Raw genomic sequence first — 14,180 nt, 5'->3', positions numbered from 1 at the left:
GGCACTGGGACAGGGTGGGATATAAATGGGGCTCAGAGGGGGAGGTTGGTAACCTAAGGCCAGTCAGTCTGTGGACCCTCTTTCTAAAGATGATGACAGTGGAATAGCTTGAAGCCATCGGGTTGCAGCATGTGATGCAGCTTGGTTTTTACCAGAGGAAGGTTGTGGCAGAAAAATCAGATCAGTTCCTTTGGGTGATCAGGGAATGAGCTCAGTGGTGTGCACTGGGTATTATAGCAGTATTACAAGGGTCTGGATAGATAATAACATTTATTTATTTAAAATTGCTTATATACAGCATTTCCACCTATCAAAGCTGTTTACAAATAAATAACATAAAATCAAAAGACAAACATTTCAAATCAAAATAGTTGTACCTGGAGACTGGAGGGTGGCCAATGCAACCCCAATATTTAAAAAAGGCTCCAGGGGCGATCCGGGTAACTATAGACCAGTGAGCCTGACTTCAGTGCCAGGAAAATAGTGGAAACTATTCTAAAGATCAAAATCACAGAGCATATAGAAAGACATGGTTTAATGGAACACAGTCAGCATGGATTTACCCAAGGGAAGTCTTGCTTAATAAACCTGCTTCATTTTTTTGAAGGGGTTAATGAACATGTGGATAAAGGTGAACCGGGAGATGTAGTGTAATTGGATTTTCAGAAGGCGTTTGACAAAGTCCCCCGTGAGATCCTTCGAAGAAAACTAAAAAGTCATGGGATAGGAGGCGATGTCCTTTCGTGGATTACAAACTGGTTAAAAGACAGGAAACAGAGAGTAGGATTAAATGGTCAATTTTCTCACTAGAAAAGGGTAAACAGTGGAGTGACTCAGGGATCTGTACTTGGACCGCCGCTTTTCAATATATATATAAATGATCTGGAAAGGAATACGACAAGTGAGGTTCTCAAATTTGCAGATGATACAAAATTATTCAGAGTAGTTAAATCACAAGCGGATTGTAATACATTACAGGAGGACCTTGCAAGACTGGAAGATTGGGCATCCAAAAGGCAGATGAAATTTAATGTGGACAAGTGCAAGGTGTTGCATATAGGGAAAAAAAACCCTTGCTGTAGTTACACGATGTTAGGTTCTATATTAGGAGCTACCACCCAGGAAAAAGATCTAGGCATCATAGTGGATAATACTTTAAAATCGTCGGCTCAGTGTGCTGCAGCAGTCAAAAAAGCAAACAGAATGTTAGGAATTATTAGGAAGGGAATGGTTAATAAAACGGAAAATGTCATAATGCCTCTGTATCACTCCATGGTGAGACCACACCTTGAATACTGTGTACAATTCTGGTCGCCGCATCTCAAAAAAGATATAGTTGCAATGGAGAAGGTACAGTGAAGGGCAACCAAAATGATAAAGGGGATGGAACAGCTCCCCTATGAGGAAAGGCTGAAGAGGTTAGGGCTGTTCAGCTTAGAGAAGAGACGGCTGAGGGGGGATATGATAGAAGTCTTTAAGATCATGAGAGGTCTTGAACGAGTAGATGTGACTCGGTTATTTACACTTTCGAATAATAGAAGGACTAGGGGGCATTCCATGAAGTTAGCAAGTAGCACATTTAAGACTAATCGGAGAAAATTATTTTTCTCTCAACGCACAATAAAGCTCTGGAATTTGTTGCCAGAGGATGTGGTTAGTGCAGTTAGTGTAGCAGGGTTCAAAAAAGGTTTGGATAAGTTCCTGGAGGAGAAGTCTATTAACGGCTATTAATCAAGTTTACTTAGGGAATAGCCACTGCTATTAATTGCATCAGTAGCATGGGATGATCTTAGTGTTTGGATAATTGCCAGGTTCTTGTGGCCTGGTTTGGCCTCTGTTGGAAACAGGATGCTTGGCTTGATGGACCCTTGGTCTGACCCAGCGTGGCAGTTTCTTATGTTCTTATGAATCACGTAGCCAATATCTCTCATCCTAGTCTGGAATACTTAAACACACTGTTAAGAGCTGCAGTACCCTCACGTCAAATAAAATAATAAACAGATAATAGCCTTAATCAGCATGCATAAAAGCACTGGTAAAACATGAGTACGAAAACCCTAAATTAATTGTTGGCTAAAATATTAAAAGCCTGCCTAAATAACCAGGACTTAAATTATTTTTTACATTTTTTTCATGTCTATCTCCCGCCGCAGTTTTTCGGGCATTGTATTCCTACAGAAATAGCCCTCTCCCCTACTCCTCCCAGATGTGCTTGTTAATTCGATTGAACGTGCAGGATGTCATAGGGCATGCAATCTAGTATCCAGACAAGAGGTGTATTAACAGCATAGAGTTTTATGGATCAAAGAGAGAACTTTATAGTAGATTCTGTGTTGGACAGGCAACCAGTGTAAGTTTTCCAGCACAGGAGTTAGGTAGTCATATGTTTTTTTCCAATAAGTACTTGTGCTGCTAAATTCTGCAAAGGTTGTAAAGGTCTAAGCGGATAACTTTCAAACTGGCACACAGGCACACGTGCGCCAAATATTAAGTCGCGTAAGTCAGGGGATTTTAAAAGTGGCTTATGCCCATGCCATTCTTAGTTTACCAGTTAACATCTAGGTCCTCCAAACCCCCCCCCCCCCCCCCCCCCCCAGTTACCCCAGACCTTGTAAATTCTTCAGGATCGGCTCGATTCTTTTATTTTATGACTTACACGTCATCCATAGCAGAAGTAAACTTACACAGCAGGGGACCTCAGCGCGTACATCTCTTAGCCAAGCCCTGAAATGCCCAGCCCCGCCCCTTTTTGGACATTTTTGAGATGTGCATGCGGTGGCATTTACGCACATATTTTGGCGCTTTTTAAAATACGTTCGGTGCACGTGAGCCCAACTTATTAGCACACTCCCGACTGATGTACGTGGCAGATTTTAAAGTTCACCTTAAAGTGTATTGGGGCAGATTTTAAAAGCTACGCGCACGGCGTACATTTGTGCTCACTATCCGGCGCGCACAAATGTATGCCCGATTTTATAATATGCGCGCGCAAGGCGGTGCACACTAGTGTACCTTGCATGCGCCGAGCCCTCGCGGAGACCAGCTGGCTTTCCCTGTTTCCTCCGAGGCCGCTCTGAAATCGGAGCGGCCTCGGAGGGAACTTTCCTTCCCCCCGCCACCTTCCCCTACCTGTCTCGCCCCCCAGCCCGGGAAAAAAAAAATCCTGTACCTTTACCTCACAAGTTACACCTGCCAGCCGACTGCCGGCGCACAATCCCCGCGGCCATTCAGAGGCCTTGGATGTGCCCCCGGACCACCCATTTGTTCAAGCCCCAGGACTTACACAGGTCCTGGGCCTTTTGAAAATAGGCCCGGCGCGAGTAATCCCCCCTACGCGCATAAATCCTTTGAAAATCTGCCCCATTGGCTGGTACATGTAACAATAAGGAGATGCAGTAGTCTGAGCCTGTAAAAATCAGTTTGTGAATTGAATCTAAAATCCTGATCTTCCAAAAAAAGGCTTAATTTAAAGTACCAGTCTTAATTAAGTTCTGTACATGTCCTTTCATATTCAATCTCTAATTTAGCCAAACACCCAAGTCATGAATGACGGTAGAAATCTTTATCTCTTGGTTTCAAAGAAAACAGAGGAAACCATGTCATCCCTTGTTCTGGAGCTTATCATAATGTCAGTTTTCTTGAGATTTAAAGAAATTCTATTGTTGACTAAACATCTTTTGATGGCATTCAGGTAGATTTCCAATTCTTAAAATACAGATAGCACAGAGGATCATATAGGAAAAGAAAATTGGATATCATCCGCGTAGATTATAAAAGTAAGATCTAAGCCATCTAATAGTTGGCCAAGCAGGGTGTTTGGGGGATGTATTTAGCTTCAGTGGTGTCTGGCAGTAGTTGGGTTTTGTTTAGTAAAAGTTTAATAAACGGTTAATAAGACTAACTCAGTGACAGTGCGGACCATTTCCATGCCTACATGGAGTGGAGAAGTAGCCTGGTGTTAGACCAGTGAGCTATGCACGAGGGTTCAAATCCCAGTGCCGCTTCTTGTGACATTGGACAAGTCACTTAACTCTCCATTGCCTCAGGTATAAACTTGGGGCCTCATTTACTAAGCATTGTTCCCATAGACTGGGGATAGGGAAATACATACATTACCTGAATGTAATCTGCTTTGAAGGGCCTGAAAAAGCAAAATATAAATCAAATAAATAAGCCCAGGATCCAAGTTTGATTCCTAGGTCAGATCCCCTCCTGGGAACTGTTACTATGATTGCTGGTCTGATTTTGCGGGAGAGACCTAAAGAAGCAGCACAAGAGTCTGCTCCTGAAGGGGAGGGGCATGTGCAGTTGTACTAAGCCTTTGTCTTAGCTGCATCTTGCTAGCAATAAAAGTCTATCTTTACGGATCAGTTGTCTGGGCCTCCTTTCTGAGATTAGAGACGGTTACATTAACAGAGGCTGGTTCCAGTTGTTCTGGAAACCCAAAAGAGCAGGAGGAAGCTGTCATGCCAATATAAAATAGCAAATAAAAAATACCTCCAAAGACAGCAGACATTCAAAATGCAAAAAAAAAAAAAAATACAGAATATTTATTTATTTAACAGTTTTTGTTTTTTGTTTTTTTTTTATACCGACCTTCATAGTAAATAACCATATCGGATCGGTTTACATTTAACAGAGGGTATAACTGAAGGAACAATTCAGGTAAACAATAAATAACCATAGATAGGAATAAGTCAAAGTTACAATCAACGGGAGTCAAGAACTTGGAAGCTTTAAAACAAGCTGGAAGGAAGATAAAGGCAAGTATTAATTATGAAAGATACGATAGAGAGAACGGGTTAAAGCTTGAAAGTGCTTTAACCTGGAGGTACCAGAGTCCATAGTTCAGGAAAATAAATGCCAAGGCCGGATGAGAGTGGAAGCCATTAGTGATTGTCTGGAGGATCGGAGAAGGCTTGGTGGAAGAGCCACGTCTTGAGTCTTTTTCTGAAAGTTAAGAGGCAGGGTTCCAATCTGAGGTTTGCAGGGATGTTATTCCAAATAGATGGGCCTGCTATCGAAAAAGCTCTGTCTTTGGTCGTGGAGAGACGCGTGGCCTTAGTCGGAGGAAATTGTAGAGAGCCTTTGAGAACCTCTCTAGTTGGTCTGTTAGAGGAGTGGAGTTTGAATGGGATTTCCAAGTCGAGTTGAAGTTGATGATGGATGGTTTTGTGAATTAGGGTGATTGATTTGTATAGGATTCTAAAATTTACTGGTAACCAATGTAGGTTACTGAGGATGGGTGAGATGTGTTCACCGCGGCTGGTGCTGGTCAGCAGTCTCGCTGCCGCATTTTGTAACATCTGCAGTGGTTTGGTGGTAGATTTGGGGAGGCCTAGGAAGAGTGCACTGCAGTAGTCTATTTTGGCGAATAGTAGCGCTTGTAGGACTGTCCTGAAGTCCTGGAAAAATAGTAATGGTTTAAGACGTTTTAGAACCTGTAGTCTGTAGAAGCAATCCTTGGAGGTTGTGTTGACCATTTTCTTTAAGTTTAGTCGATTGTCTAGTATTGCCCCAAGGTCTCTAACATGGCTGTGTGCATAGGAATGCACACAGCCAAACTTTTTAATCTATTATATATTTTTTTTGGCAAACACGGAAAAAGTGGAAAAATCAACCTCACACTCCAAAATACAAAGTCCAAAGAATTAGTGTGAATGAATGGAGGCAATTTCAAAGGTTTATGCACATAAATGTAACATGCTATCGTAGAAATTTTCAAATGCCCATTTACTCGTGTAAATTGCATTTACGTGCGTAAATCCTATGGACAATTCAATGGCGTAGCAATTTTTGAAAGCCCACTTACTAGAGTACAGTGCATTTACACGTATAAAACCCTATTTTAAGCATGTAAATGCTTTTTAAAATCAGGCCCGCGTTGTGTAAGTGTATGCATACAAGCTATGCCTCAGAAGAGAAGTGTAGCTTTACATGAGTGAACCTCTGAGTGTACCTACCATCCACCTGGCCAAAATGAACAGACAGACAGAAGATGAAATGCTACCACAGATTACGGAAGCTAATACATTTGGCAGCATAGCACTAATGGGAGATTTCAGTTACCCTAAAATTGACTGAGTAAATGTAACATCAGAACATAAGAAGTTGCCATACTGGGTCAAACCACGGGTCCATCAAGCCCAACATCCTGGTTCCAACAGTGGCCGAGCCAGGTCACAAGTACCTGGCAAGAACCCAAAACATTAAGTAGATCCCATGCTTCTAATGCCAGTAATAGCAGTGGCTATTCCCTAAGTCATCTTGATTAATAGCAGTTAATTGACTACTCCTCCATGAACTTATCCAAATCATTTTTTAAACCCAGCTACACTAACTGCACTAACCACATCCTTTAGCAACAAATTCCAGAGCTTAATTGTGCATTGAGTGAAAAAAGAATTTTTTCCAATTAGTCTTAAATGTGCTACTTGCTAACTTCATGGAGTGTTCCCCTAGACCTTCTATTATCCGAAAGTGAAAATAACCAATTCACATCTAACCGTTCTAGATCTCTCATGATTTTATAGACCTCTATCGTATCCCCCCCCCCCCCCCCCCAGCCGTCTCTTCTCCAAGCTGAATAGCACTAATGTCTTTAGCCTTTTCTCATAGGGGAGCTGTTCCATCCTCTTTATCATTTTGGTTGCCCTTCTCTGTACCTTCTCCATTGCAACTATATCTTTTTTGAGATGTGGTGACCAGAACTGTATACAGTACTAAAGGTGCAGTCTCACCATGGAGTGATACAGAGGCATTATGACATTTTCCGTTTTATTCACTATTCCCTTCCTAACAGTTCCTAATATTCTGTTAGCTTTTTTGACTGCGTAGCACACTAAGTTGACAGGACTCTTCTGATCAAAAGCTGAGTTTGGCCCTCGTCCATATGCATGAACTCTGGCGTGCGCATGTTATAAAATGCTGGGTCGGTGCACGCAAGGGGGGGAGGATTTTTGCCTTTACGCACAGGAACACATCGGGGCTTTCCTATTTCCAATTAAGGAGCGGACTGGTAGGGAACTTCCCAACCCCCTAGCCTGACCTCCCTTCCCCTTCCCCTATCCTGCCCTCCCCCTATCCCTATCCTAAACCCCCCAAAATCGTTACCTCACCTTTTGCGCCTGCTTCTGAGCAGAAGCAAGTTGCTCACGCCGGCACCCTGCCAGCACGCGATGCCCCTGCACAGCGGCAAATGGAGGAATTTCGAGGGCAGGGGTGGGGGGCATAATTGGAGCTTACACAAACGCTTTTTGTATTTGTATGGGTTATGCGCTCGGAAGAGGAGGTGTAACGTTTTACACAAGGTTATTCGATTATGCAGGCACTGGGACAATTAATGATTCTCAAAGCAAACATATATGGGGAAGTTTGCTTTGAAAATCCTTAGTAAAGTCTGTACAATGTACATGCAGACTTTAGTGCTCTGTGGGCACTTATAAAATTACTCTGTAGAAGGCCAATATTAAAAAAAAATCCCAAAACAGATAACGTATTTAGCTAAAGTTGGCTAGATAAGTTAGGGATATTCAGCATGATCAGCATCCTGCCGAAAATCCCTGAGTAAAGTTATCTGGCTTTATGTAGCTGGATAACTTTGAAAGCCAACTGGCTGTCTTTGAATATCCCTGGTTAGGTCTCAAAGTTATTCATGTGCATATACCCGAATAAATTTGCCCTTAACCGGCTGCATTCAAATGATATAGCTTGTTAAATGCCAATGTGTTCGCGTAAAGCCTGCATTTGGGGCCTTCTGGCCCAGTCTTTTGCCCCCTTCCCAACCTCAGTTAAATGTAAACATGTTCCCTCAAAGCTCCCCAAAATAAAGGGAAACGGTAGAGGTGCCTTCTGATTCCTGAAGATAGCACAAATACATCAAAAAGTTGTATTTTGAATCTGCTACATGGCTGCCTTTTGGTGACATGTTGAGTTCTGATTTTATTATTTCCAGTACCAAGACGAATAGGGAGGAAGCGGTTTTGCAGCGGAAGACAGCAGCAAGTGCCCCACCTCCCCCCAGTGAAGAAGCTGTGTCCAGTAGCTCTGAGGATGACTCGGGCACCGACAAAGAGGAGGAAGGAGCTGTGTCTCAGCGGTCGACGCCAGTGAAGATGACCGATGCAGGAGACAGTACCAAAGCAGCAGAGGTAAGCAGTCAGAATGACCTGAGTACTGAGGGATGCCTTTCAATCTTCTTGTTTCTCCTTCTGTTACTTCAATGTCATTAGATTTGTACAACATCAATGCAGCATATGCCACACAATCCTGATTCCTCACAAGTGGTCAGTTCCCTTGTCTGTCTCAATCGGCAGAGAACTAGCTACTCAGGGAGAAAGAGCCTTTTGGAATGCTTTCCTCCCCCTTGAAGATAACAAGTAGCGAGAGAGTTTAGAAAAGTCTAATTTTTAGAGCAAAGGTTAATATGGTTTCCTCATCAGCCAGCCAGACCAGTTCGGATACATGTTATGCTCCCCAGCCAGCAGATGGAGGCAAAGCAGGTGGTATACTGACATCACACCATAGAGGGTCTCTTGCTATACTCAGCCTGCTGATGTTCTCTGTCTCCAGCAGTTGGTAGGCAAGCGTCCCATGCTGTTTGAGTCCTGATTTAGGCCAGGTGACGGAGATGTGGGTTAAGTGCTTCTGAGGTAATAGTCCATTGGCTCCCTCCCCTATGGAGGTGTTTTTGGGGTGACAGTCATTGACTCCTTCAATTGAACAGTCCCTGAGGAGATGGTGCTAGACTCCCTCCCCCATTGGAATATTGCTGGTGGCCAGGGAGCTTCTAGAAGAACAGCTGATCTTCCCCTTTTCCCAATTAGCTGGCCTTCACAAACCTCCCCCTCCCCCCGCCTACTCATTTCTTTCTTTCAGCCAGAGTTCTCCCTGTGCAGCTAATAAAGTTAATGAGGAAAAAAAAAAGGAGTGAAAGGAGGAGTTGAAGGAGGAGTTGGGCGGTTGGCTTGCTGAGGGGTGTCTTGTCCAGCTGAGCAGGAGACCAGGTAAAGCTCTTTTATGCAGCAGGCTGTCAAAGAGGAAAGCGAGATGGAGACTCCAGGGGAGCACGGAAAGAAAAGTCTGCTCTGTGATGCCTATTCAACGTGTTAGGCCATTTCATTGGGATCGTGGTGCAAGAGCTGCTTGAAGGATAGAGAGAGAACTTCGGAGGGATGCGATAGCTGAGGGGGAAACCAGTGTACTAGGACCGTCAGGTCAGGTCGATCCCACTGGTGGGCGTGCTACCATGGCGGGAATGGCAGCCATGTTGAACCTGCAGGAGGGATGCCAGGAAAACCAGGGCCTCCTACACTATTATTCACTGGATTGGATGCCGGTGTAGGGCCCTCTAGGGTTGCAGGTGCTGCGTCACAGGGAGTAAATGGAACTAGCTCTTTGGGGATAGCACCAGCTGTGGCTCAGTTCTGGCCAGCAATATCAGCAGAATTTTTAAAGTACCTGCAGTAAACCTTTTGCATGGGGCAGAGCTCGATACTCCCGGGAGGTCCTCATCCCTATCTGTTTCTCAAGCAAGAGGACAGCCCAATGCTGGTAGGAAGAGAATCAGGAGGGGGAGAAGATGTCGAGTTAGAGGTCAAGTGGTCCTTCAGGTTAGACATTTCTCTCCTAGACTTAAAAGGGCCTAAGGACAGTAATGAGGAGCCAGAAGAGGGAGAATACACTCCCCTGTAAAAGAGGTGGTGAAAGTATGGATTTTTCCTGATGTGTGTAAACAAACTCAGGCCAGGAGAAAAGCTTTTCTTCATTTTAGAGCTACTAGTTACCAATGGAGGACTCTTTTTCTCTTCGTTAGCCAGCTAAATGCAATGTGGTTCTTGCAGGTCAAAATTATATCTTTTTTGAAAGCTTTGCTTGACAATAGAATTGTGAACCATCCTACAACTACCCCCCCGAGTTTAATGTTTAGACGACCAATATAAATTGTAAATAGCTCTCTGAATAGTGTTTTTCCTTTTGGCTTTTTCGTGATTATATCTGCCTCTTAGTCTTCCTCTATATTGTAGATTAGGTTTGGGTTTTTCTGTTGGAAAATGTCCTGATCTTTCTTGTCTTTAATATGTTTCTGACACTAATGTCTATTTCTATAAAGCATTTTTGCCTTATTTGATTTGTGAAAAATGATAAATAGTTAAAAAAAAAAAAAAGGTGGTAAGACCTCCATGGTTCAGCTCTACCGTAAAGAAAAGCTCCCTTCCTTCATTATGCCATCTTTAAAGGTGGTGAATATTGCGGAGGAGAAGACTGTAAAAGATCCAAATTCATCCCAAGGCCCAATTATGGTGGGGTTACAGAAGCCATCCAAGGCCTTTCTCCTGCATAGGGTCAATCAGAGAATTGATTTCAGTGGAGTGGGATTTCCCAGCAACCAATTTCAGAGGAAAAAACGCCTTGGCTAGGATTTTATCATCTGAAGGCTCAGGAAAGGAATAAGCTCAGATCGCCTAAGGTTGCTGCGCTCGTTTGTGCTGTCACAAGAAGAATGACTATCCCAGTGAAAAGTGGTGCTTCCCTCAAAAATGAGAAGGACAGGAAGACTGAGTCAGTACTTAAACAAGGATTTGAGTCAGCTGGTTTGGCTTTTCAGGCAGTGGTTTGCAACGGCATTGTTGCAAAAGCTGCTTGGCGTTTATTGCAGCATATCCAGATTGGCTCAGTCCTAGATAAAGCAGCTCAGATGAAGTCAGGTTCGGCCTTTTTGGTGGATGCTTCCTATGATTTGGTTCAGGCTATGGCCAGGACTATGGCCTCCATTGTGGCATTGCAGCACATATTGTGGATGCAAAATTGACTGGCTGATTCTGTTTCTAAGTTTCAGTTGGTCAAGTTCACCTTTAAGGGGAAGCTCTTATTTGGGGAGGATCTGGAAAAATTTGTAAAGGCCTTAGGGACGTTTAAGGCTCCCTGATTACTGGAAGATATTTTATTTATTTATTTGTGTTTTATATACCATCATTCCATGTGAGAATCACTAGTTCAGAACGGTTTATAGGACACTCATAAATAAATGATGAGATACATAAATGATAAATAGGTTTGACACTCATAGGAGAATGATGAGATATTGAGGTAGGTATTCATACAGAGAGTAAACAAGGTAAACATTCAGGGGCAAGGGTGCACTTCAGTGACAGACAGAAGAAGAAGAACATGACTGGATTTTAGGGGGTATAGCATGTAGGGGTATGGATCAGGACCTATTTAGGATATTTGCATCAAGGAGAACTGGAGGTTTCAGACAAACAATAGGCATTTCTGTATAGCCAGGTTTTCAACTTTTTCTTAAATTTCTTATTGTCTGACATTGTTCAAAGGTCCTCAGGCATGGAGTTCCATAGCTTTGGGCCAGCAATTGATATCGCTCTGTCTCTTGTTTGCGTTAGATGAGTGTTTCTTATGGTCATGATTTCTAGAAGGCCTTTATCTTGGGATCTGAGCATTCGAGGAGGGATATACGGTTTAAATGTTATTCCCATCAGATCGTTGTTCAGATAAATGTTGTTGAAAATTATTGTAAGTACTTTGTACAATATTCTTGATTGTACAGTGAGCCAGTTCAATGCGATCACAGTTGGGGTTATGTAATCATATTTCCTTAAGAACATAAGAAAATGCCATACTGGGTCAGATCAAGGGTCCATCAAGCCCAGCATCCTGTTTTCAACAGTGGCCAATCCAGGCCATAAGAACCTGGCAAGTACCCAGTACAGTAGTCTGGCTGCAGCATTTTGAGAAGCTGTAGTGGTTTTAAGTGACTAGCAGGAAATCCTAGTAGTAGGGAATTACAGAATCAACGTTTGAGAATATTAGAGATTGTAATACTGTTCTGAAATATGTTGTGCTTAGTAGGGGTTTCCATCGGCTCAGGATTCGCAGTTTGAAGAAACCAGATTTGATCAGTTTTCCAATGTGGGCTTTCATCGTTAGATTTTCATCGTTGTTGGTACTCCCAGATTTCTCACTTTAGTTGCTGGGGATAATTGTCAGGCCCAATTTTGGAATTCATAGGCAGACAGCTTGTCTGCCTTTTACTGGAGATGGGCCCAAATGTCAGAACAGTGGATTCTGGACATGGTCAAGAACGACTATACTCTGGAACTTTCCCCACCCTATGTTAGATACTTTATGATATCCCCTTGTTACTCTGACCAAAAGGGGAAGGTGGTTTGAGAAACTCTGATGCCTTCTGAGGTTAGGAGTCGTTGTCCCAGTTCCAGCTTCTCCAAAGCAAGAAACCTGTGAGGGAGTCGGTTGGACCATTAGATGACAGAGGGGTTAAAGGGGCTCTTAGGGAAGATAAGGCCATTGCAGAAAGACTAAATGAATTATTTGCCTCCGTGTTTACAAATGAGGATGTTGGGGAGATACCAGTTCCGGAGATGGTTTTCAGGGGTGATGAGTCAGACGAACTGAACGAAATCACTGTGAACCTGGAAGATGTAGTAGGCCAGATTGACAAACTAAAGAGTAGCAAATCACCTGGACCGGATGGTATGCATCCTAGGGTCCTGAAAGAACTCAAAAATGAAATTTCTGATCTATTATTTTATTTATTTATTTATTTAATGTCTTTTTTATACCGATAACCGTTCACACATCGTATCGGTTTACAGTTAAACAGGAACCATTGGGCAGAACCCTTACATATAACATTGCAAACAGGTTAACTTTTGGGCAGGGCCCTTACATAAAATTGAGAACAGCAAAATCACTATATACATTAAAATTTGTAACCTATCATTAAAATCATCCATTGTACCTGAAGACTGGAGGGTGGCCAATGTAACCCCAATATTTAAAAAAGGCTCCAGGAGTGATCCAGGTAACTATAGACCAGTGAGCCTGACTTCAGTGCCGGGAAAAATAGTGGAAACTATTCTCAAGAACAAAATTGTAAAGCATATAGAAAGATATGATTTAATGGAACATAGTCAACATGGATTTTCCCAAGGGAAGTCTTGCCTAACAAATCTGCTTCATTTTTTTGAAGGGGTTAATGAACATGTGGATAAAGGTGAACCGGTAGATGTAGTGTATTTGGATTTTCAGAAGGCGTTTGACAAAGTCCCTCATGAGAGGCTTCTCCAAAAACTAAAAAGTCATGGGATAGGAGGCGATGTCCTTTCGTGGATTACAAGCTGGTTAAAAGACAGGAAACAGAGAATAGGATTAAATGGTCAATTTTCTCAGTGGAAAAGGGTAAACAGTGGAGTGCCTCAGGGATCTGTACTTGGACCGGTGCTTTTCAATATACTACTGGGCCTTGACAAAGGAATATACTACTGGGCCTTGACAAAGGAAATACTGGGCCTTGACAAAGGAAATTCATACCTATTGATCTTGCTGGACCTGTCCGCAGCGTTCGACACGGTCAACCACGCTATCCTCCTTAACCAGTTGTCATCCATAGGAATCAGCGGCACCGTCCTTTCCTGGTTTAAAACCTTTCTCAACAATAGAGGTTACAAAGTTAAACTCCAAAACAAGGAATCCTCAAGATTCAACTCTGCCATAGGAGTCCCACAAGGTTCGTCTTTATCTCCGACTCTATTCAATATTTACCTTCTTCCTCTCTGCCAACTTCTCACCGACCTCAATCTAAAGTTTTTTCCTATACGCAGATGATATTCAAATCATCATCCCTATCAAAGACACATACTCTAATACTCTTGACTACTGGGAATCATGCCACAAAAAATCAAACAACTACTCAACAGCCTACACCTCATCTTAAATTCCCTCTAAGACTGAAATCCTACTCATCTCTCCTGAGAACAACACCTCCAACAGTTCTCTTCCTACCAATCTGCCTACCACACAAGCTAGAGACCTAGGAGTAATAATAGACAACCGGCTAAACTTCAAGGCACACATCAACAAAACAACCAAAGACTGCTTCTATAAACTTCAGGTCCTGAAAAGGATAAGACCTCTTTTCCACGCTCAAGACTTCAGAACGATCATCCAAGCAGTCATTTTTTCGAAACTAGACTATTGCAATTCCCTATTGCTAGGTCTACCATCATCATACTCCAAACCCCTACAGATGGTTCAAAATTCAGCAGCCCGAATCTTGACAGGCGCAAGGAAAAGAGACCACATATCCCCCGTCCTGAAAGAGCTTCACTGGTTACCAGTCTACTTCCGCATCATGTACAAAG

At 42.8% G+C, this 14,180-nt stretch overlaps 1 protein-coding gene across 1 annotated transcript in view; it reads left to right on the top strand.

Annotated features, from left to right (window-relative positions):
- The window catches only part of FIG4 (FIG4 phosphoinositide 5-phosphatase), a 600,391-nt gene that overhangs the window by 404,962 nt on the left and 181,249 nt on the right, over positions 1–14,180 (top strand). The window contains 1 exon segment of the mRNA XM_029595282.1: positions 7,955–8,150. Coding sequence (XP_029451142.1) covers positions 7,955–8,150 — 196 coding nt within the window.

This window comes from Rhinatrema bivittatum, chromosome 3 (genome assembly GCF_901001135.1).
Source record: "Rhinatrema bivittatum chromosome 3, aRhiBiv1.1, whole genome shotgun sequence".
NCBI lineage: Eukaryota > Metazoa > Chordata > Amphibia > Gymnophiona > Rhinatrematidae > Rhinatrema > Rhinatrema bivittatum.
The sequence above is the reverse complement of the archived record's forward strand: the minus strand, read 5'-3'. Positions and strand labels throughout refer to the sequence as shown.